At 39.9% G+C, this 26,049-nt stretch overlaps 1 protein-coding gene and 1 long non-coding RNA gene across 11 annotated transcripts in view; one reads left to right on the plus strand and one right to left on the minus strand.

Annotated features, from left to right (window-relative positions):
- The window catches only part of KDM4C (lysine demethylase 4C), a 415,762-nt gene that overhangs the window by 114,689 nt on the left and 275,024 nt on the right, over positions 1–26,049 (minus strand). For all 7 annotated transcript variants that reach the window (XM_039544302.1, XM_039544301.1, XM_039544303.1 and 4 more), the window contains 3 exons: positions 22,654–22,867; positions 21,312–21,388; positions 1,286–1,341 (listed from right to left, as the gene is read on the minus strand). In XM_039544302.1, the coding sequence (XP_039400236.1) occupies positions 1,286–1,341; positions 21,312–21,388; positions 22,654–22,867 (347 nt within the window). The remainder of the gene's footprint in view (positions 1–1,285; positions 1,342–21,311; positions 21,389–22,653; positions 22,868–26,049) is intronic.
- LOC120407935 overlaps positions 1–26,049 on the plus strand; it is a 98,778-nt gene that overhangs the window by 39,772 nt on the left and 32,957 nt on the right. For 2 of the 4 annotated variants that reach the window (XR_005600338.1, XR_005600341.1), the window contains 2 exons: positions 1,299–1,364; positions 5,052–5,150. This is a non-coding gene — a long non-coding RNA (uncharacterized LOC120407935). Of the gene's footprint in view, positions 1–1,298; positions 1,365–5,051; positions 5,151–7,681; positions 7,880–22,462; positions 22,717–26,049 lie in introns of those variants that run through there. The other 2 variants (XR_005600339.1, XR_005600340.1) reach the window with 2 other exon arrangements.

Raw genomic sequence — 26,049 nt, forward strand, 5'->3', positions numbered from 1 at the left:
CCCCCTGCCTTCACTAGCAGGACCAAGTACTGATTTTGTTTCTATTCTGTTTAGGTCCAGAAAAGAATAGAAACAACTAAACATTATTTTTATTATTGAGCCTGCAAAAACCCTACATAAATAAATTACAATGATTTGGACATGTGTATGTGCATATTTATTTGTTTTTCCTAAAGTTAAGTACCGTAAGTATTTTAGGGAAAATTGTCAGAGTGGCCACCAGCAAGAGTTGGTGATCGCACTCTGAGGCCACCAAAAATTTGTTGTGAGAACCCCGATGTCAGTTATTCCCCATTTAGTAGTTGTGCATTTGATTTTTCCTCCCTAAGAGTAATACTTTGCACTTTGTCAAGGTTGTTTTGAACTATAATCCTCCAAAGTGGTTGCAACTCTCTCTCCCAGTTTGGTGTCATCTGCACATTTTATAAGCTTACTCTCCACTCCATTATCCAAGTCATTAATAAAAATGTTTGAATAGAACTGGAGCCAGGATAAAGTAAGTTTGGGCCAGATGATCTTGTATCACTCTGCTAGATTCTCTTTGGCCATAGAAGGGTTTTCATGAAAAAAGTCAGGTTTAACTCATGAAATGTTGCATGAATTATGCCAAGCAAAGATTCAAAATGAATAGTAGGTTGTTATACAACTGGACATGAAATGGAAAAAGTTGTGCTTTAGTATTTGTTCATCTCCCAAGAATATCTGATGCACTGTGCTTCATTTTATCATCACCATGTAAAATAAATATTAGTCTTATTGATGGCATAATGTCAGCTACAGTACCATTTTTGGGAGTCCACTATAAAATGAAGTGCAATAAAGCAAATCACCTCAAGATCCAGAACCACTAAAAGGATTCAGAAAGATTAATTTGTTAATGACATCCTTATATCTGTCAAAAGTTCACAGATGCCATATTAACTGCTGTAATCACAAAATTCCAGTACTAAAGAAGAAAATACATTTGAATGTGTGATAAGGCTTGCCCATGCAAACAATGACAAATGAGCTTTCATTTGCTTCCTTTATACAGTGACTAGCAGAGCAGACTTTAGAATAGTTAAGAATGTTCAAATAATAAAACAAATGTTTATTGTAAGCACGTAAATGTGTTCACAAAATGCTAGAGGCTCGATTCTGTGTCTTCAGTGGGCCCTGGATGTTAAGCCATTCCACTGAAGGGGACACTGTCAAGTAAATATATTTGGAAGTTCTCTTTGTGTAAATATGTATGTGAATGAAGTTTAAAACTAACGAGACTGATCTCAGTGTATCCATCACTTACTTCTTGTCCGTAGTTTGCTTGAGTGCACCACCTCTCAAACTGCAGAGACAGCATTCCTAAAGAAAAAAAGTATAAACAAGTAAGTGACACTGACTACTAGTAATGCCAATTTTATTCATTTAATGTTTTAAAGGATTTGCAAACTATTATTATTGACTGACTTATAACATGACATTCACAAACATTACAGTGCCACACAAGAAAAATATAAAAATGTAATAGAACAACAAGCCCAAAGAGCCACAGAAAAAACGAGTTTTGAGAATAACCCTTGAAAAAACTGACCAATCATTTGAATAGATTTCAAATGCAAGGGCATTCCCCTGATGCTTGAATATAAAGTCCTGTACCTGGAATTAATACAGAGCCCATCAGGTTAAACTGAATTAAAATTGCACATCATTAAATTAGTAAAAATTACTATGGAATCATAGACTTCAACTGTGTACTTTGGGGACGAGCTTTTTTGTCATGCAATTGCACCATAATAGAGATCAGCTAGGACACTCATGCCGATAATTCCCAGATTTGTACACTATGAGAGGTAGTGTGATCTGGCAGATAGAGCACTGGATTGGGGCTCAGGAGACCTATGTTCTATTTCTGGCTCTACTACTGGCCTGCTGAGTAAGCTTGGGCGAGCCAGTTACTTCCCTTTGCCTCAGTTTCCCATCTCTCAAATGGGGATGATAGTGACCTCCTTTGTAAAGTGCTTTGAGATCTACTGATGAAAAGTGCTCTATGAAAGCTCATAATAAAGTTAGTGGGGGGCCGGTGACTCTGGAACTGTATTGTCCCCTTGATCCAACAGAGCACAAGTTTGTTGATTTTCAGGGTGCATGGCAAGGCCTGTTTCTGTGGTTCCCAAGATTTCTTTGGTCAGAGGAATAGTTTGGTGAATAGGCTCTCCCACTCCACCTCCTCACACCACACTCTAGTACAAATGCTCTGCCTACTCCTTTCTGATGATTCCCTCTCTCTCTTCAGCCCTCCTCCTTTTCTGCCTCCTTTCTCTTTCCTTCTGTCTTCTCCTCTCCCCAAATTTTATTTTCTCTCTTTTTTTTCTTCATTATTGGGTTTTGTTCCCCACCCTACATTGCTTCCTAACACTGTTCCCCCCATGCTACATGACGCATAAGGTGGAGAGCATTGACTGGTAGTTCTGGTGCCCTGGGACACATGCACACTAATTATTATGATTATTTATAATTTGTATTACCGTAGCACCAGTGAGCCTATCATGGACCTGGACTCCACTGTGCTGGGCACAGAACTAAGAAATAGTCCCTGCCCCAAGGAGCTTTGTAGCTGAGTTGTGTGTTGAAAGAGCGGAGATCCAAATCTTGAGCTAAAAAGCTGCCTCCTGATCTTGTAGCTCTGATGTATTAGGGACCATCAATTGTATAAGGAAGTAGGGAGGGAAGATGGTATTCCAGGAGCTGCTCATTGCTTTACCCACAGTAGCTTGTTTACACTGGACAGTCAGAGGTGATTCAGGGTGTGTTGGTTGGATAGACCACTTGGAACCCAAAAAATGTGCCCTCAAGGTCACAGTTCCCCCACATTCCACTACCCTTTGTAGAAGCATGCAATGCCTGCCTCAGTGAGTGGAACCTTATGACCCAGAGTAGTTCCCTCAAATGTTCAAAGCATGGGAACTAGACCCAATTACTAGGAACAGATGTAAATGGGAAACCTGGACAGAAAGTGGCTGCTGCTTTAGAGAGAAATAATGGTCTGCTTCCTCACTGGGAGGGACCAAATTGTATTATTTTGTTTACCATTGTAAACCTTGTTTTCTGAGTAAGCAGCCCAAAAGGCTAAGGGCGTTTTTTCCAAGGGACTTTACTGGTCGTTGGAATAAACTCTTTTCCTGGAACAGGAACTTTACCCCAAACTAAGGAGTCTCCTAGAGTTGTAAGTGGGGTTCTGGAACTGGGCCCTATCACACAGAATCTTGCATTTCTCCCACCGCTCAAAGCTCCTCTTCTGAGCCTATGCTCCCTGGACTGGTCTGACACCCCATCAGTGTGACCCACTCCCATTGAGCTGGGCTGTTTCTCCTCTCTCTCTTGGGCTCTCAATCTCCCTGGCTGCTTGGAGAAATGGAAAAGTAGTCTGGTGTTTCTAGTCCGTATACTTCCAACTATGTCGTATGGCAGCAGGCAGAGCAAGAGGAACTCTGGTCTGCCCCAGGGATTTCGTGTCTTTCTCGATCCACATGCCAAGCAGAACTGGTTTAACCTACATTCTTACTAGTTCAAGCACTGTTCCTTGTTATGCTGCTTCAAGCACCGGAGATAATCCCTCTTCTTCCTTTATCTTACTACCTCTCAAATATTTGTGGACTCTTATCATATCCTCCACTCAGTCTCCTTTTCTTCAAGCTGCAATGTTAAATTCCCATAACCTCTCATCAAGGTTAGATCTTCTAATCCTTTTATCATGTTTGTTGCTCTTCTCTGGATTCTCTCTCATTTATCTGTCATTAGCATAATGAGATGCTGAAATCTATATATTCTCAAGTGTGGCCATATCAAGGTTGAATAAACAAGCATATTACCGTCCTTATCCGGCATATGATACCCCTGTATCATGAGCAACACACTGGTGGAGAACTACTGAGCCAAGAAAGGTGAGGATTTTCCTAAACTAGATGCCAAGTATCCAAAACGCTAAGGCCTTGTACACTTTAGTTCACATCACTCTCAGCTGACTCTGAAATATCATGACAAGAATGCCTCTAAACAGCTTACAGGCACAGGACACAGTTTCCAATAATGACAACAATAAAAACACGAGGAAACATAATTCTGTAATCATGTCACACAGAAAATTCTTTCCATTTAAAAGAGCCTGAAAAATAAAATTTAAAGAAGTCAAATTTATTGCAGATGAATCTGTCTCTTGGTGTCGAGACAGAGAAAAGGGAACATGAGAGAAAAGAGAAGTTTGATCCAAATAGACATAAAGGTTATAGGCCCAAATCTGTGCTCTGCAGCTTCAGACATGTCTCACAGTCAGTGAGAAAATGAATGGGCCAAGAAGCACATAGGGAAAGATCCAAAATGGATCTCTGTTATCCAGAGAGGGGAAAGGACCATCAGGCCTACGATCTTCCCACCTCTGTAGTGATCAATAAGAGGGGGGGAGAGACAATAGCATTTCCTTAAGGAACTCATCCATGACTCATTCTCAGTACTGCAGCAGTTTGGCAGGGACTACCAAAAGGAAGAGCTAGAATAATCTCTCCAGATAGGGAAAGAAAGAAAAAATCTGTTTTAGGGATGCCTCCTTGGGACAAAAAGCTCATTTGTATAAACTCACTTTCTCCCCACCCCTCACACAGTTCGGTGGTTTCTAAACCTTATGGGAGCACATTTCTTCTTCCATTCTTGCTTTAAAAATGAAGTGGCTTTTTTTCTGTCTGAAAAATAACCGTCAGTATTTTCACTCCTACTTTATAATCCCCTGCTGTTGTTGTTCATGCTTTGTTCTAAAAATTAATGCTGGGGTAAGAATAAACTTGTTTTAATGTCCCTCACCTGTGACAAATCTTTGTAATTAGAAGGAAGAGCCTAAAGTTACCACCTGCGCTATATTCTGCTATTGCATCTAGGCAAGGCTCAGAGCCCTGAAAACTTCCTATGAATACAATAAAGATTATTCAAGCAGCAGAGGGTAAAAATTCAGTTTTTTCTTTATAGAAATTTCTCTATGTCAGGTTGTTATTAAGAAACCACCCATATTGCTGTTCATTCCATAGGTATCTACTATAGGGTTTCTTGCATCTTCTTCTGGGGCATTGTCAAGGTCAGACACAGAAGGCGGGACTCTCACCTCCACTCCAGCACCTTTACACCAGGTAAAAGGGTCTGATTGGTGTAAAAGGTTGTAAAAACTGTAATTCCTGGTAGGGGAGGATTCCCCCAATGCATGACTGCAGAAGACTGCCTTATGGCTGTCTTCCAAGGACAAGCCCTGGTGTAGTGGGCATACTGGAGGGAGAAGGTCCCTAAACACATAGCATTGCAGAGACTCTGGGCAGTGATGTGACCCATAAGTAGCTGGGGAGAGGCTGTCATATCTTAAACAGCCCCCCAGAGATGTCTGAATCTCATTGGTGCAGCATGGAGCAGCCCAGAAATGGAAGGATGCAAAGGTGGCTTAAAGCCACCTCAACTCCCCTACCTCATGGACTATGCGTTCTATACTGTGTGTCTCAGAAGCACAGTATGGAATCTCACATGGACTATTGGAGTATATGCATTTGGTGTGATCTGATACAGCAAGTTCTATGCAGCTACCTTAGCCATATCGCCGACAATGAAAATTTTGGAGTTTGGTTGTTTGGGGTGTGTGTGTTGGGAAGGGGGTGATTATTTAAACTAAAAGCGGGAAGAAATCCTTTAAGTGCTGAGAAGCACTAAGCTTGGACAAGTACATCTGCTATGGACAAAAGTAGTATTGGTGAAATGATGTATGCACTACTAGCTCTTGCCCAGGGCCTACAGAAAATATACATATCTCCGGATAGCACTGGTCTTTGCTGCTGGTGCACTGTATTAGAAGAATATGTCCAATCTGTTATCCACCATCACTCTTAAAATTCACCGCTTGCTTTACACAAGAAACTTTCTCCCATTTTGTACTTTGACTGAATATTAATTTCTCCCCTAGTCTATTATTTCACATTTATCTAAATTAAATCTCAGACCATTTTAAATTGCTGATCTGTTTAAAGATCTCCAGAACATTCTATACTTTTTAAAAAATCTCTCCTTTAGTGAGCATGCAATCTTGCCTAGTTTCATATGATTTGAGAACATATTGAAGCTACAGTTTACTTTATCTTCCAGATCCTTAATGAAGATAATAAATAGTATAATTGACAGTACCAATCACCCTGTGGTACCCAGACTGTCAAGACTCTTCAATTTGATATTGTACAATTACTCCGGTTTACAATGGTATAGCAAAGTTTGTAACCACCCTATGGTATTCTTACACATGTACATTGTCTTTTTCATTGCTTTGCTACTATTTTTACAAGGAACTGTACTGAAAGGCTGACATACAAGTAAACTGAGTGAACCTCCCTTCTCTTTGTCCGTCCTACCTGTAATTATAGCCAAGATGGGGATCAGGTTTGTTCGAATGAATGTCATTTATTTTTTCACTTTCTTCCAACATTCTAGCTATTGTTGTTGTTTTTGACACCAATGCTTACAGAAAATGGTTTTTGAACTCACGTGAGTACTCTCTTCAGAGGTAGCAGTATTTTATATGGGATAGGTATCTGTCTGACACAGCAAGGAAACAAGATTCCCCAAACCCATCTGCAGAGCCTTGGCACAGATGCGTATAAACAAGCCAAACAAAGATTTGACAGTACTCTTACTGACAACTAGGCTATGAACTTTTCACATCCTGCTTTCTCCTTAAATTGCTCTCTCTCCCTGAGACAGTGAAAGCCCCTGTGGCTTCTTCAAAATCAGATCATAAGAGCTGCCCTTAGTCAATCAGGGAACAGGAAAAAAAATTACATATGTGACCAATCAAATTTAACTGACCCATTTGAATTTCAAGTATCAAATACTCAGAGTACACTATATAACTGTAAGTTTAAAAAATGCTCTAAATGCATATGAACAACAAAGGAATCCAAGGAACTCGTGATTTGTCAAGGGCATTCTGCAAGCAGAAAAAGGAGCTAAATTCATCAAACAAATTATTTTCTGGGAATTAGTTGTCTGGCTATAATTATTACTCTTCATATGCTTGTCTTCTAAATGGTTACAGTCTATAGAAACTTTTAGTAATATTAATTTGTCACAAAAATGTAAAAATGCCAGAGTGGCACATTAGATTTTGAATAGCTTCACATCAGCAGCTTCATAAAAAGTTACATTTGGGATGGGAGATAACTATGTTTTTAATATGATATAGAACCATATTTAAATTTTACAGCAAACCAGTCTAGGAAAAATGCATTGTTGTTCTGCAGTGCTAAGCATACATTGTAAAGAAAAACAAATACATAAATACTATACCATGTGTATGGTGACTGGTAAAAATGATACAGAACAATTAAATGATATCAGCTTGACTTTGAATCACCATTTAATCCTCAGAGCCTAGCCTATTCTTACTATCATTTTTGTTTGTTTGTTTGTTTGTTAATAAGAGCCTCTATTTTGAAAAACAAACAAAATGGACTCATGGAAGCTTAGAAAAATAACTTTAATTAACAGAGGTACCAGAATGGATCATTTCAGGTAAATATGTATTTTGGCTGGTGGGTTAATGCATGGCAAGTATTGATAATATGTTTGCAGCATTTTAAGTAGCTCACTATTTGCCCAGTTAATTATATATTTAGTATTGTAATCTTAGGTCTCCTTTTTCTACTACTCCTCATGGTCAACAGGCTTTTCCCATGCCTCTACTGACTGCAACCAGTGACTGGAAAGCATTTCTTAAGATGCTGTCTCAGCCAACTGCTAAAGGATAGACACAGTTTTCTCCCCCTTTGCCACTGAGAAGAGATCGGTTGATTCCCCTTCATGAATATACTGAGTGACATTATCTCAAAATAATCTTGGACTCATATGGTTTCATTAAAAACAAGTTTATGAAGTTTAGAGAAAAATCATAAATTTAAATAAGCTTCTAATCTTGAACTCTGCCAGAGCTAAGCTGTGTAGTACAATTTGTGTAGCTGCAATGCAGAAATAAAAGCTTACACTTTTCCCAGCTTGCCCTGTTCTCTTCTATAGAGCATCCCCTCTGAACCCAAAATAAGTGTCCCTGGCTCTCCCTCCCTCGTCTCTCAGTCTGGTCACCCACAAGGTATTAACATAGATACCCCTTCTGAGGTGACAATGCTGTCTCTCACGTTACATACATTATATACTTCCCAAATCCATTCAGATTTGGATAAGCAGTTTGGTTTCCTACCCCCTTTTTTTTTTTACAACATTCTTCTGGAAGTGTTCTTTAAAGGGGCTTTCTCTTAGGGTGGATTTTCATTTCACTCCAAGGTGATCGACTGCAATTGGAAAACAGCCTTTTGGGATGCCGATTAACCTCCTTTCAAATATTTACTGTCTCTAACTTGTGGTGTTACCTTAAAACCAACTCTTTATACAGACACAACTTCTATTTTTTCAGAAAAACTTAACATTTATACAATATATAAAATATGAATTTTCAGCAGATTAAAATCGATCTGTCATAGGTGTGCACTGTCAGGGCTGGTAGCACCACCTATTATTAAGGTTGTCGAACGCTTCCCATGATAAGACCCTGTTTTCAGTTGCTTATAACTGCAAAAATTTTACTGCTTCAGCTAAAAATTTTCATGTTGGCTGTCTACCTCCAGCCTTTTTTTTTTTTTTTTTTTAATTTCAGCCAAAGCGGTTCAGCCATTTCTGAGAAGGCAGGTAAGGGGGGAAAATAGGGATCCTGTGGAAAAAATAGTGTGTGATTATGGAATTAAAGACGGTGTCATAATGTACATGGACAAGGGGGAAGAATTAAGGTTGCGGAGTCAATCTTAATTCTTGCATTTCCTAATTTTTAAGTGTTTGGCATTGCAACCTGCAAAATGTTCTATTACTGTAGTTTCTTGTGTGTAATATGATATATATTTTCATATACATATCATTTACCCAATACAACAGACAATAGTACTGAACATTTTTATCATTCTACAACTCTTTACAAAACAAAGTAAACTACTTTCATATCCCTGAAAAGTATACAGTCCAAGGGTCCCATACTGAGACCTTGGAAGGACAAATTTAAACTACTCATACACCTTACAGGGTTCAAAATTAAATGCATCAACTCAAGAAAGGGACCTGAAGACTTTTTCTCAAAGTGCAGCTGTGGTCAAAAATGCTAACAAGATGTTAGGATGCATAAGGAATGAGATGGAGAGTAATCAAGAGAATATTATGCTTTTACATAAACCAATGGTGCAGCCTCCTCTGGAATACTGTGTGTAGTTGTGGCCAACCCATCTCAAAAAGGATATTGTAGAACTAGAGCGCGTTCAGAGAAGGATGACCACATTAAGGGCATGGACAAATTCTCATAGTAAGAGAGATTGAAAAGATTTGGATTGTTATCTTAAAGAAGAGACATGATAAAGGTATGTAAAATAAGGTATGATATAGAGCAGAGAGATGGGGTGGTTCTGGTCTCCCTGTCTCATAACACAAAAACAATGGGACATTCAATTAAATTAAAAGGCGTCAAATTCAAAACTGATAATGCTTTCCATACAAAATGTGATAAGACTCTGGAACTCATTGCCACAGGATGTTGTTGAGGCCAAGAAATTAGCAAGATTCGAAAAGGGACTGGACATTCACTTGGATAACAAAAATATCCAGAGTTCTTATAATTAGTAACAAACATTTTGGAAGTGATAGTAAGCCTCATACTTCAGTGTTTAAGCCAATCTTTATTCAGTATTAGTGACCAGCCTGGTACCTAATGTGGGGGGCAAGATTTTCCCACATCTGCCTACTGCATGGTTCTTACACTTTCCTCTGAAGCACCTAGAACTGATCCCTGAGAATAACGGACTAGATGGACCTTGGGTCCAATCCATTATGATAGTTTCTATATTCCTAGGTTAAAATGACAGTATCCAGGTTTGACAGTCTAAACCTTGATTTGCTATTTAAATAATCCTGTCAGGAAGGTATCACAGTTTGAATCCTTTCCAACCATATTGCCTCTAAAGAGGGTGTTAATAAACACTGCCTGACAGACTGTTAGTCTAACAGTAAACACAAACCAAGGTACACACATTGCCAGTATCAATCCTTGCATGCGATTCTCACAGTAAGTTATTTGTCCTTTTATTAATTATTATTATTATTATTTATTTTTCTGACAGCAGCATGGATCAGTTTGAAAAAGAAATACAGAGGAAGTATCAGGAAGGTTAAGCCTTTCCTACCGGAGCCACAATTTTTATGTCCACCAATTCTGATAATTCCCCTTTAAAAATGGCCAAATTCTTTTAAAATTTGTTTAACAAAAATACCTCGCTGGAGATTAAGACTTTGTGTGCCAAGTTACAACATGAAGCAAATTTTTATGGCTGAGTTATCAAACCTTGAAAATAGGGGTTTTTAATGGATGTGCTGACACAACCTCAACTAAAGAAGTGCATCATTATAATAAGACTGTCCCAATTCATTATTTTTGTAGAATTAAATAATGTTCCAATGGCTCTTTTTGAAGACATCACTTAAAGAAATGCCAATACAAAATAGTCTTCACTTGCTGTCTTAAATGTCCTTGTTTTAGCTGATTTGCCAAATAGGCCTCAGCAAGTCACAATTTTAATACCTGGCCCAAACCAAAATAAAATAAAATGAAATAAAATGAGCTTTAAGAATAGCCCACCTCAACCCATGTATTAGGCTCTTCTAACAGGAAACAGAATCAAACATAAATCCACTCTCACTAAATCTGAATTTGGAAATAAAAAACTATGTATTTAAAGCACATCTGCATACAAATAATTGAACAACTAAATAAAGAACTATTGCATGGTTACTATTAACACACCATGCAGCGTCCTTGAAACATTGTCTAGGGCTCTTCAAATCTCTGATCTTTCAGTTGTCACTTCTGTGGCAAGTGACTTCAAATTCTGAAGCAGATTAAGGTCTGCAGGATTTCTGTGATGGTGAATTTGTACCTCCCAGTCTCTCTAAACCTATAGTCAGCAGCAGAATTTCAGAGAACCAAATAACGTTTGATTGTGTACATGTACGTAGTCTCCTCACTTTAAAAGTGTAGCAGGATAGAAAACTGGCTAGATGGTCGGGCTCAACGGGTAGTGATCAATGGTTCCTTGTCTAGTTGGCAGCCGGTATCAAGTGGAGTGCCCCAAGGGTCGGTGCTGGGGCCGGTTTTATTCAATATCTTCATTAACGATCTGGAGGATGGTGTGGACTGCACCCTTAGCAAGTTGCAGATGACACTAAACTGGGAGGAGTGGTTGATACGCTGGAGGGTAGGGCTAGGATACAGAGGGACCTAGACAAATTAGAGGATTGGGCCAAAAGAAATATGATGAGGTTCAACAAGGACAAGTGCAGAGTCCTGCACTTAGGACGGAAGAATCCCATGCACTGCTACAGACTAGGGACCGAATGGCTGGGCAGCAGTTCTGCAGAAAAGGAGCTAGGGGTTACGGTGTACGAAAAGCTGAATATGAGTCAACAGTGTGCCCTTGTTGCCAAGAAGGCTAATGGCATTTTGGGTTGTATAAGTAGGGGCATTTCCAGCAGATCAAGGGATGTGATCATTCCCCTCTATTCAGCACTGGTGAGGCCTCATTTGGAGTACTGTGTCCAGTTTTGGGCCCCACACTACAAGAAGGATGTGGATAAACTGGAGAGAGTCCAGCGGAGGGCAACAAAAATGATTAGGGGGCTGGAGCACATGACTTATGAGGAGAGGCTGAGGGAACTGGGATTGTTTAGTCTGCAGAAGAGAAGAATGAGGGGGGATTTGATAGCTGCTTTCAACTACCTGAAAGGGGGTTCCAAAGAGGATGGATCTAGACTGTTCTCAGTGGTAGAAGATGACAGAACAAGGAGTAATGGTCTCAAGTTGCAGAGGGGGAGGTTTAGGTTGGATATTAGGAAACACTTTTTCACTAGTAGGGTGGTGAAGAACTGGAATGGGTTACCTAGGGAGGTAGTGGAATCTCCTTCCTTAGAGGTTTTTAAGGTCAGGCTTGACAAAGCCCTGGCTGGGATGATTTAGTTGGGTTTGGTCCTGCTTTGAGCAGGGGGTTGGACTAGATGACCTCCTGAGGTCCCTTCCAACCCTGAGATTCTATGATTCTATGATTCAGGGACAAGTCTAACCTGATAAAATCCAATCAGACCAGTTTGCAGATTCCACCTTCAGGATATTCCATATAAAGACTGAGTGCCTGTGGCCACTTTAAGAATCATGGAAATCACAGAAATGTAGTCGTTTGTTTTCTATTGCAAAAACCTGCTGTAACTCTATAACAGAATATAGTGCTTTTAAATTAGCTAAAATTATCTTGAGCACTTCCTTCTCCCACACAGACAATGATAGACAGTGGAATCTTGACCCAATTAAAATCATTAGCAAAACTCACAATAGGGCCAGGATTTCACTCTCTGTATTTAATGTTTCTTGAAGGAGTCTTAAAAACTGACTTTTATTACCCTTGGGAAAGACTACCTACAAGTTAGTGTGAAAACAATGGCTTGAGCCCAGGAAACATTCCTGTGCATTCACAAATACACATGTACCTATACGACTGAATACATACATACATATTTTGCAGGTGCAACTTCAGCACCTTTTCAAGTGTGACCCTGCTAAGTAAACTGAACAGTTAGATATTACTTCTCATTCACCTAGCCATGAGGGGTAATATATAATATGTACTCAGGATTTAGAGATGCTTTATTCTTTGTTCTCAGCATGATTAAAGCAGCTAAGGTGTAAAGCATGTGTGTTCATGTGAAGATAACAAAGTGTTTCTTTCATTTTCATTGATTGGATTTATTTTCATCATTTAAAGTACGTATCTATGAGCACATTTCTTTCCTTTCTCCTCCCCATTTTCTCCTTCCCCAATTTTTTTTTAAAGTAAAGGTATGTATGTTTGTGCAGAGTGCCTAAGGGGTGACAGCACTCCTGCACAGGGTACAGTATGCTGCGTTCCCTGAAATGTCCGTCATTACTCTTCCTGACTTTACTAGCGTTCTCTGGCTGAGGTATTTAAGATTAATGAGGCATTTGTTCTCAATCAAGAAGCTAGGTATGAATACAGTTTCACTTTCAAGAACTACACAGATGAATCATTTAATCTTTTGGTCTTTTTATTTTTTGAGATGATTTGTGGCTAATTTTTTATGAGCAGTACTCTAACACAGATGGATTCAATGTCACTCTTTCTCTGTCTCAAAAATAATTATCAGTCAAACAATAACAACTGCACAGTAAAATATAAATGTGCATTATCTTATATGTGGGTTCATGCAAATGCTGAATGATGCAAATATTGACATGTTGTGAGCTGTGCTAGAGGGGGTTCCCTGGGTGATAGTTACTGGTAATAAAACTAAACAGCCATCCTATAATTTACTACATGGAAACTTACAAAATGTTTTTGCATATAATATTTTCATCATTTCATTTAAATTTGAATTTTCTGGAGAGAAAAGTTAAACATAAAGCAGTGGAACTCAAAGTACTAATATGTACCAGAATGAGTCTGCTTATCGGCATGCTGCTCTTCAATGGACCTGAAGAGGAGCAGAAAGGTATGAGAGTAGGGTGGCAATCATTCCATAATTATGTATTATTCACACAAAATATGGCTGCTGCTGCAATGTAGGAGTTCCACCATATTATACAAAACCTTCCTTATTATGCAGCAGAGTAATAAATATTTGCAATTTTCTGATTTATGCATTTCATTATAAAGAATAAGGATACTAATTTATATCACATTATATTTTTCATGATACAATTTACTATTTTGCACTATGGTTACTACTTTGTTATATACAAGAATATCTCTGTTGCATGACTCTTGCAGAGAACAGATGGGCCCAATCCAGTGGCAAAAGTTCTACTGTTTTCAGGAGAAGCAGGCTTGGGGCCAATACTATACAATTAATATACTTCAATATTTAATGCATATTTAAATTGCAACATATACATTTCAATAAGTAAAAATATATTTTCATATTATTTAAAAGTTTTAGCAAACTGGCTAATTAGATGAGCACAATAGTCAGAAGTCTATTATCATAAGCATATAGGAGCAGGTCTTCTGCTAGTGTAAATTACCCTCCATGGAGCTGTGACAATCAACCCAGCTGAGGAGCTGCTCCACAAACTAAAAGTTATGTAAACCTATATATATATATATATAGGAGCATAAATTTTCATAAGTGACTAGTGATTTTCAGTGCTCAACTTAAAGTACTTTAAAGGGCTGATTTTCAGAAAGGGCTGAGCTTTAAAAAAGTGTTTCAAAATGGGGCCCAAAAAACAGAGGCATTCTAAATCACTAGTCACTTCTTAAAAATGTTGGGTTCTACAGACACATAATGAAACAGCTAAATACGGTGTGTTCCTGTAAACTCCTAAAACCAGTAACATTCCACCTGACCGACAGGACAGGAACGCCTTGTTTATAGGAACTCAGTATGAGCAATGGCATTCACCCTGTAGGACAGTGGTCCCCAACGCAGTGCCCGTGGGCACCATGGCGCCCGCCGGGGCATTTATGTGTGCCCACCTACTGCCCAGCCGGGGAGAGAAGCTGCAGCCCCGTGCCTGCCGGGGACAGAAAACTCCGGGGCTGCGGGCGCCAGTGTTCTCTGTCCTCACGGCTTCTCTCTGGCTTCTCTTCTCTCTGGATTCATATATTATGTAATATTAAATATGATTTTTTTGTATTATTTAATGTACAAATACAAAATAAGCCTTGAAAAATTGTTGGCGTCCGCCACACTCTTCTGAAAACATGAATGTGCTACTGGCCAGAAAAAGGTTGGGGGCCACTGCTGTAGGAGATGTACAATTTAAATCTCTAAGATGTCAGCGCTAATTCAGACATTTCTTTGGGTTCTTGATTGCCTGTGTAGGGATCTCTCACATCTGTAAAATTTCTCAGTAAATACTAGAATCATTAGGTGTATTTGGCTTATTTCAGTGTTCCAGTAAGACAATCCCGGTAAGACTGCTTCAGCTTCAATCACCTAGATCAAAGGCAGAATTCATCTTTGGAGCTACCCAAGAACAGTATCATGAAGTATACAAATAGCATAACCTATCCTAAACTACTACAGAAGGAAAAGCTGCTAACCAAAGAAAATAATGTGCATCTGAATATTTCAGAGTACACAGTTCGCCAAGCTAATAAATACAGGAAGGCATTTCCAACCAAAGGAAACAGCCTAGACTCTGTAACTTTTAGTACACCCAGAATCTGTTATACTTTCAAATGTCTGTCATAGTCCTAGTTGGGACTCTCATGAAAAACAGCTTTCTGGACTTTCATTTCTATAGGGCCTTTCATCCCAAAGTGTTTTACAAACTTAGATAGACAAAATTAAATTACACACAGAGACCAATTCTCCTGTTAATTGAATATAAAATGTTGGAGAGAAAACAGCAACTATTTAACAGGACAACACCAGTACACAATAGCTTCGCAAAGAAAGTGAAAAATGCTTTTTCCACTCTAAGCTAACAGTCACCAAGTTGGAACTTGGCCAGGACACTGGGGTTAACATCCCTGCCATTGCTTCCACACTTTCCAACCATCCCACCTGACCACCCTTTTTGTATCCTCCCATGCTGTCCCCTTATGGATTGAAGACCCTGTTGTCTTGTTGTTTTATCATGTAGTCTCCCCTCTGCATTCAAATCCCTTCTCAGAATATAATTCTTCCATCAGGCTTTCAGTGCTAACTCCCCTCAGATAATGGGGGGAAAGGAAAGAAGAAAACAATTCAGACTGCATGAAAATTTCACCTGTATTCTATGTATTTTAATTGTGTGTAATTATAAGTTCAGACTGTACTGAATGCACTGTTTAGACAGTCCGTTCACTGAGGCGCAGACCATATTTTATGCACTGCTTAGGACAATGTTGGTGACTTAGAAATGATAGGAATGCTATGGGATCTTTAAAGGCCACCATATGCCACAGTTGAAGCATCTAATCGATGCTTAGCCTAATGAAGAACTGTGTATTTACATGAATAACCTATATTCATGGTTTATTATAGAAAACTGGATCCAGAATAGCATAAACTGGAAAGTAAAACATGACAGACATGTTATAGTACCAAGACCCTAAAACGTCAAGCAAATAATACATTCCTTTATTAATGCCGCCATCTCCTGAAGCACTAAATGTAACATATACACACACACACACATATACACATATACATACACACACACACATATATATATTTTAAAAAGCAGATAAAAATCAAAAGCAGGTTCACAAAAGCAAAATAAATGTGGAACCCAACGACACAACAAAGCTTTCAGGAAGAGGTTGTGGGGAATAATGGGAGTTGCACATTTTTAAAAGGTAAACCCTGGCACTAGCATTTTAATTAACTGCAGTCTTTTAAGAGGCGCATCAGTTAAAAGGGAACCACAGTAAATGTAACTAGCAAACTATGAGATTTTGTGTTAGTGTCAATCTCTAAAGGAGAAAGCCAGCAGCATAATCTAGCATCATAATCTGGCCCTGGAGGTTTTTCGCCTTCCTCCGAAGCATGGGGCAGGGGTCGCTTGCTAAAGGAGTGGGTGGAGCGGCTTATGTGGCCTGCATCTTGCAGGAGGTCAGACTAGATGATCATAATGGTCCCTTCTGATCTTGAATTCTATGATTCTATGATCATTTCAGAGACATTAAAAAGACAGTTTTGTAAACATGACCCTAAAATGACAAATAGGATTCAAAAATAATATTAAAACTTTGAACCATGTAGATAGCTGCAATGTGGTTCCATATTAATAAAATTTCAATATGGTAATTTATTAAAGTTGTGTTTGACATCGATAAGTATTTTTTTTTCTCCAAGTAAAATGACAGACCTTTTCCCTTACTGAATTAAGAATGCCATTCAATCACGCAACCCAAGTCAATGGGAATTTTGCCATTTAGGTTTGCCAACCCTCCAGGACTATCCTGGAGTCCCGAGGAATGAAATATTAATCTTTAATTGAAGATTACAACATATGATGCAACTTCCAGAAATACCTCCAACCAAAATTGACAATCCTATTTGTCACTGAGTTCAGCGGGTCAAGATTTCACCTCAATATCTATCCTCTCTCAAGTCCCATAGCTCATACTAATAAGATAATTTGTTTGTGTTGGCATAACTAAGCTAAATGTGGTAATAAAGGTTACTGAATGCTAGATTAAAGAGGAAATGCTTAAAGTAAATTTAGCGCTAATAAAAGACGCCAGATTTATAGCCCTGAAAATTTTCCAGGTAAACACAGAACAGATAAAATAAATAGGAAGCACTAATATATATTTCCAAAAGTTATCCTACCAATGTGCTTCTAGAGCACCAAGGGACCACTTCTAAAAATGAGAAGGCAATTAATATGTCCATTCCATCTTTGATATCCCCAGTGATGCTCCCAACCAAAACATCAACTTGTGCCACTAAGACAGTGATTTCTGTTATGTAGACAAACCCGGAAAAAGAACTGCACTGAGGTCAACTCCTCATTTCACACAGGTCACCAAACTGTATTTAGATGAATATGAAGTTGTCACCACTAATAATCTTGCAACATTTTTATCGACACACACATAAAACTACAAAAGTTCACTTAAATATATTATACACAGGGCTTCAAATGAAAAATAAAAGACTGGTGAACTATATGGACCCTGGTTTACCACCTAGTCCTTTCCAATCTCCTAGAAACATCACTATTCTCATGTACTCCTGAAAACACAGAAACCCTAAAGTCCTTTGTGCCTCCTCGTCTCCAGTTCCAATACCCTCTTTTCCTCAGCCTCCAGACATCACCCCAACCCTACCCCTCTTCTCCACCTCCTCAACTTCCTACTAAGCCCTAAGATTCCTCCTCAACCTGCCGTTCATATGAAATAAGTGACAATACCACATATTATCTAACTATTTATGTTCTTATATTGCACCTATCACCCTGTTATGACACACTCCGGTGCTTTTAAATAGGAGCATTTCTTAAATAATCTCCAACTTTGGTGCTATTTCAGGACCTTCACTTCTTACCTTCCTTCAACATGAAACTAACAAAATATGGGATTTCATATTCTTTTATACTTTTTCCTCCTGTGTTTTGATAATTAAACATGCTTATTACATACAAAAAATGTAGACTGTATGCTTTTTCCCTTAAGACACGCTGCTGTATATAGTAGTGAGAGGTATAGGTCGTCTTTAATACCAGACTTCAAGCAAATGTTCTGAAGTTTCTCAGTATTTTGAATACAACAATGTGGCTTTCCATTCCTATTGCAGTCACCCAGGGAATTTTCATGAATGTTCGCCTTCCAACCCCAACACTTAGAAATGCCATAGCTGTCCCTTTCCTGAAAGGAAATTGACAAACTTTTTGTTAGAGCAGCAGCGCTGTGTAACCCTGTTCACTTAACTGATAATTAGAGTCTCAGTTAAAGGCACCCTGTCACTTGCTAGGATTGACTTTTGCCTTTCCCCCCACCCATCCACAGCTCTGGAAAAACCATTACAAAAGCAGTTTCCAAAGTCCTGAAATTCCTGATTGTTTGATAAAGAGCGTTTAACAAATTTTTCCATTGACCAGCAAAAGAGAAACATGAAAACATTTTACAGCAATAGAAATGGATTCAGTGCACATTTTAATAACTATGCACTGAGCAAACACTGAACTACATCCTTAAAAAATCAGAAAGTATTTCTGACAGTTTTAAAACATTCTTTCCCTTCTTGTTCCACTCAGCTCAGTCAATACATATACCATACCTACTACTCAGGGGTTCAGGCGGTGATGCTCTCAAACAGATTCCCCAGTAGACAACTCCCTGGGACCAGGGAGCTCTGTGCACTGCCTCAATGCCACCCCACCTGAGCCAGGATCCTCCCTTTTGTGGACCTCCAGGACTGACAGGCCTTATGGGAGTAGGGGATTGGAGCTGACTGAGTTGCGAGGAACTCTTTAACCCCTTCTTGACTGGGGAGGACGCTGACCCACCACAGTGAGCAATGTCACATTTTTCAGTTCAGTGAACACTTGTGTCTTCTTCAAAGTATCTGAAAATGTCACTCCCTGATTCTTATTACTCACATTTCAAGCCACATGACTAAGTTTTCTTAACGGAAATCAGATGACAGATGACTAGCTGCCATAGGGAATCCAATATATATTACTGGGAGAAAGCCTGAACTTAGAGACGTGTCTCGCATCGCACCCTAAAATAGGATTTCTGTTCTGACAGAATTGCACCAGGAGTTAATTTCAGAGCGTAGGGCTTGCTACTGAAAATGCCTTAACTTTAGCCAAACACTGAGTTAATACACAAGCACATATAACTGCAGTGTCCCAACCAACCCCAACCACCATGGCAGGATGTATTGGGGGAAAAGAGTCTCTAAGAGAAATGGTCCAGGGATAATATCTCTCACCAGGCATCAAGAGAAGGAGTTATTTGAACAACGACATAGTAGTGCATTTCTTGTTGAGGCATCGCCATAATAATAATAATAATAATACCTTGCTCTTCACCAGTAGAGCTCAAAGTACTTTACAAATAGAAAAACTGAGGCACAGAGAAGGGCACTGACTTGTCCAAGGTAACCCAGCAGGCCAGAGCTGGGAATAGAACCCTAGTATCCTGAGTCCCAGTCCAGTGCTCCCTTTTCCAAACCACACTGCCTCCATGCCTCAAGCATGCTCTTAATGTCCCTTTGTTAGATGGATCCCTATTTAAACCTGGGGAATTCATGGTCAGTTGGTAACATCTTCACTGTGGACACTCACTGAATATGCAAAAATAAAATCTGCATTAATACTTATTGTGTGTATGTAGCGACCTACTTGGAATGTATGTTTGTTTGTGCAATAGGTACACGTGCAAATTTCCCGGGCTCAATGTAGAAAGCCAATCTGCAAAGTTTGGCCTTTAATTTTCTAATGCCTAAAGTGGCCAATATTTCTTTATCAAGTATAGTTCATGCTTAGCAGATAGCTTTACAACTCAGTTATCCCATCCATTAGATTCATATAAATCACACTTAGTAAGTAATGATGAAATGATTATACCACATTAAATCAGGAGGCTGGTGTTCATTAATCAATTTTGTCACCTATAGCTTTGCATTTCTTAAAATGGATGATGAAATGAAATGCTTTCCCAGAGAACACAACTGCCATCTAATGTAACAGAAGTTTGTTGAGGGAAGGCAGATTTGCTAAATTCTAGACATGTGATGGCTAAATGAAAAAATAAATGGCCATTCCCTAGTAGTAGAGTGGTTGTTACTAAAAAGTCAGCATTTACCCAAAGTTGCCATTAAGGGCATCAGAAATCCTGCAACTATAGCATATTCCGAGTGCAGAGTTTTAGACAGCATGGCATAGTAATTGCTAACTTTTTAATAGTGAACACTACATTTCTTCCATCAGTTACAATGAAAAAATAGGAGCAGACATTGAAAAATATCCTATGAGCATATACAGGAGACATGGGTTATAAAACCTCCTTTTGAATCCCATTGTTTAAGTTAATGCAAATTATTCAGGTCAGAGATCTGCTTGATCCAGGGAGAAAAATGTTAACATTCTGTACAAGTTGAATTATTTTAAATAACCTATCTTCTTAACCACATTTATTATTGTTTACACTTTATCAAATAGTATTAATGAAAAAAAAGTTATGAAAACATGCAATTTTCCTGAAAGGACAGGATCCATCTATTTCCAACAACATTTCATCCCTGTGTTATTTTCTTTCTGTCTGCTGGTATAAATCCATAAATGCTCTAAAAGAACAATTTCATACTTGCTGATAATTTATTATTCAGCTTTCCCTTCCTCTGCTCTCCCCAGATTCCCATGCATACATTCTCAAGGATTAAAATAATTAGAGTAAATTTCATTTCTTCTTTTCCTTCTGATGTATAGTCAAAGTTTGGGTTGCTTTCTTAGACAATATTCTACAAACAACATAATCTACTTGCTAGCAATTTTCTTGACAATATAAAATTCTTTCAAGGCTCGCTCACTCTCTCAAAACAGTGAAATTTTATATTTAAATCTAATAATGTTGTTGAGAGAGACAAAAAACCACTTCATCGGCAATAAGTGGTATATTTAGAAGAACCCAGCCCTATATACTGCGTTCCAGATACAATACCTTGAGTGCTTTTTTTGGTTGGTCTGCAGGGAGTAGGATAACTAAATAAACTATGCAACTTACAGCTGTCCAGGCTCCTTTTCTGCATCGAGAACACAGCCATCCATCATGGATTTCATGAGAAGGAACACCATAACAACCTATAATAAAAGAGTTGGGTTGATTAATATATTCTGCCCTTCTGGGTGTCTATAGCTCCACACAATTCAGCTGTATACAAACACTAAAGTAACACATGCCTTGTGACCAAAATGACTAAATAATGAGCCCCTTCCCAGGTTAAGTCTAGTCTTACTGCATATCAACTTATAGGGGACACAGGTAGCAATTCATCTAGTTCTCAACTTTGAGACCCTTCCACTTTATTAGTTTTTTCTAGTCCATATGATATTTTTCCATATGATAAAAATTAAGAATCAGATAAATGAAGTAACACTAAATCTTTCCAACTATATGGCACTTACATATGAGGATCATAGTGTGCTACACGAACGTTAGCTAATCAAGTCCCAGCACCTCTCTGAGGTACTGTAGGAAATCACTCCACCTGACACTTCTGAAAAGGGGAAGAATATATTAAGGGTGAAATTATGGCCCCACTGAAGTTAATAGCAAAACTTTCATTGACTTCAGTGGGGCCAGGGCGTCACCCTAGTTATTTAACAGGGCAACACAACACTACACAACAGTTTAGAATAGGGAGAGAACATGTTATTCTAACAAAAGTTCAGGGTGAATGTTACAGAAAGGAACAGATACAGGAATTGCAGGAAGGCACACATTAGTAATTGGAGAAAGACTGGGCACTGGGGCTGATACCCCCGACCAGGACACTGGGGCTAATGCCCGTATAGTTAATTAAAGTGCTATGGGACAATTACTGATCACAAGCGGTCAAGGACCCTGGTTTTACTTCTCAACTGAAAGATGGCACCTCTAGCATCACAGCTTCCCCTATTTTTATGCTAGGCCATTGGTTCAATACTGACTTAGAAGGAGGGCACCATCTATTTAATAAGTACTGACCTGGCCCCGACTTTTGAAATCTAGTGGGCTCATAGCAGAAGGTGATATGGTTGCACAGGTATTTTATTATGCTAAGTTTGACTGATTCCAGCAGATAAGACTGAAAATTGTAGATATAAAGCTTTGGTCTGTTCCATAATGATGTTAACGAATATTTACAGGGTTCCAATTATTTGCTGTTTTCACAGATGAAGATAACAATTCCCGGAATATTTGATGTTCTGATATAAAGTTTTACCCTAACAATTCTGAAGACTACATATAAAACTGTTCTGAATAGACTCAGTATATGTTGCTTGCTACTCAAAAACCATACTAAAGCAAATAAGGCAAAATTGTAAATCACAACTTCTTTAAATTGAGTGATTAGTTTATTTACTTGCATGAACCTGTACACAACACTTTGCACAGGATATTAGAAGACTTGTTCCATCCTCTTCAATAAAGGCATTTGACGGATAGTTTTCAGTGTTTTCTTCGCTATAAATAAAACACATCTCTGGAATAAGTGGTTTAGTCTTTTCACCAGCCGTAAATGTTTCATCTGATTTTGTTTCCCAGCAAGTATAATTTTCTTCATTATGGTTGTCTGGCTGGAAATACACAATATTTATATTTAACTAAAAGACACAAAAGGCTTACTTATTTGTTATTTTGACTTGGGTGTACACACTTTTCCCCTTCACTAGTGGTTTAATAGTTTCAAAAGAAAATTTGCTGCTTCCAAAACATCCATCACCACCATTTTTTTAGATACTTTATTATTTTGGTAGATCTTAGATTAAAAATAGCACTCCGGCAGTCTGAAAGTTAGTGCTGCTGCAACTGTGCTCACTTTATTGTACCATTGCTATGACTACAATTTTGAGTCCCCTGGGCCCAATCTAGCTCATATTCAACTATGAAGCTGCTGCTGTAGGTTAATTAACAGTGCCCTGTTAATATGACTGTAGTGGGCTCTTTTCCTGTAAACCAGGTAGGACAATTCAACAAAGCAGCCTCTTTCTGCACAGATATAAAGTAGCAATGTATGTCTGAGTATTCCTTCCTTTGCCACATACAATCCAGAGCTGGGAAAGAAGGGAGTCCTACCATTAACTGTCCCCAGGCAGGAGCTCCCTCACTGGCAGCCTGAAGATACAGTGGGGAGTCACCTGGCCAGCAGCATGGGGAAACCAAAATTACCACCCCACTGCTACAGCTACTTCCTGACTCCCATGTGGTACAGGGACTATTTTACCCCTCTTTTGACCAGTGCTCCCACAAAGGAATTACTCCAGTTCAAGGGCTTCCAGAAATTCTATAGCCTGTGCAATGTTGGTGGGAGTGATGGCTCAGGTCTAGTATATATCGTTCTGGGGAGCATCTGAGGTGCTGAGTTCTCTTCTCATGAGAAGCTCTACAGTTCTCAGACACTGAACTGTAGAGTTCCTGGGTTAGGAAAGGCTTGCCACACCAAAGTCAACAGACCTTTCCCCTCTGCACCAGTGGTCCCCAAACTGTGCAGTGCACTGCCTTAGGGGTGGCACAGAGGAACGATCGCGGGGGGCATGCACTGGGGCCAGCCCCATGAGCGGCAGGGAGGGAGTGCCACACTTTCCCAGCCCTGCTCTTCCCACAGACCAGCTCAGCCCCCAGCCTTGCTCCTCCCTCAACCCCATTCAGCTTCCAATCCTGTTCCGCCCCCAGCCCGGCTCTGCCCTCACTCCATGTGTACCCTCAGACCAGCTCTGCCCCCAGCCACAGCTTCACTCTACCCCCTGCTCCATCCCTAGCTTGGCTCTGCCCTTATCTCCTCTCTGCCCCCAGACCAACTCCGCCTCTAGCTCCAGCTCCTGCTCCATCCCCAGTTCCGTCCCCAGCTCTGCCTTCAGCCCAAGCTCCACTGCTCAGAATGCCTTGGCTATACAGTAATGGGGGGCACGGACAGCCTCCGTTACTGGTAAGGGCGTGACTGAAAAAGTTTGAGCACCACTGCTCTCTATACTATAGGTCAGTCTGCTGTTCAGCCCAGGGTCGCCCGGGGGCGGGGTGGGGGAATGGAGCAATTTGCCCCGGGCCCCACAGGGGTCCCCACGAGAGTTTTTCCGCTTCTTCCACTCTGAGTCTTCGGTGGCGGGGGGTTCTTCCGCCCCGGGGTGGACGGACCCCCTGCCGCCGAATTACCGTTGAAGCAGGACCCACCGCCGAAGTGCCAGGTCTTCGGCAGTAATTCGGTGGCAGCGGGGGGCCCCCCGCCGTGGGTCTTCGGGGCACTTCAGCAGTGGGTCCCGGAGCGGAAGGACCCCCCCCCGCCACCGAATTACTGCTGAAGCGGGGGGGGGGCCTGCCACCGAAGACCCCAGGCCCCCTGAATCCTCTGGGCGGCCTGTTTCAGCCAACATCTGCAGCTTTCTAGAGCTTGTCAAACCAGTAAACCTACTGCTATTTTCTACTGTGCTTACATCTTTCAAAATGAAATTAATTCACAAAAATGCTAAGAATGGTCTGACTCATGAAAGTTTTTATATTTGCTATGATACACAGCTGTAAACATCATCATTTTTTGCTGGCAGCTCTGCTAGAAGTGGGAATGGCTAAGATGATAGCAAACACTGGTTTTCTTTTTATTGTGCTCAGATTAGCATGATTTGTTCTTGGTACTGTATGTCTTACTTTTACATTGGATCCATTCATTTACGAAAATGCAAAGCCCCAGTAGTTAAAACAAACACAGGAGTCAATAAAATCCTTTGCATCTGCCCAATGCCTCATTCTTTAAAGACAATTTCATTTCATTTGGAAAGGGTACCTAAGCAGTGATCTCCGAGCCAGGACTAAAACCATGTATGAATTATTGTCTTAAATATGAAGAGATGTACTGCACTTATGTGTGTCCCATCCCAAGCATGTTATTTGTAAAATATTCTGATGGGCAAGATTCAGCTTTAATATTGTCTCAAGTTGCAAGCACTGGGTGTGACAGAGCAAATGTGCACTGTGTGTGGAGGTGGCTGGGTGGTGTTAGAGGCCTGTGATAGACAGGAGGATGTGCTGTAGAGTAAGTACTGATGCAGACAGTATTTGGTCCTGCCATGAGTGCAGGGGACTGGACTCAACGACCTCTCAAGGTCCCTTCCAATCATAGATTCTAGAAGTCCTCCAGGAAGTGTAGGGAGGCGGCACTTCCTGCACACTTTAGAAGCAGAAGCTGTGGGCTTCAGCTGTAGATTAATGGAAAGTTTGTTACCTCATACTCCTGTTCATAATAAAGGGTTTATTGTGACACCAGTCTCCTTGGCAGTGAGATAAGTCATGGTACCAGGAGTGGAAGGCACAGCATAACTCAGAGACCTGGTGGCTGCTATATAGTCTGTGCAACTGCACATAACTCCCCCACACCAGCACTGAGAATCAGGGGAAATGCTGAATATGCCTGGAAAACAGTCAAGCAGCAAGTCGAGCTGCATATGAAAGCCACTGGGACAAATAAACTGGAGGATGAGCAAAAGATTAACAGTACCAGGCACAGGAGCCCTAGATGTATACAATGCATTCCATACAGATGGTGTGGGGAAAGAGAGGAAATGTTCAGAAATAACTAAATTGTTTGAAGATCATTGTGTCTCTAAAAATGTTACTTATGAGAGAGATGTATTTAGGATGAGAACACAAAATAAAGGGGAAACAATAGAGGAGTTTGTCACAGACTTAAAACTAAAAAGTCAGTCCAGTGAGTATGGAATATTAAAAGACTCATTAAAGACCAGATTGTCCTGGGGTGTAACAATACAGA

Source organism: Mauremys reevesii, linkage group 6 (genome assembly GCF_016161935.1).
Source record: "Mauremys reevesii isolate NIE-2019 linkage group 6, ASM1616193v1, whole genome shotgun sequence".
NCBI classification, from domain to species: domain Eukaryota; kingdom Metazoa; phylum Chordata; order Testudines; family Geoemydidae; genus Mauremys; species Mauremys reevesii.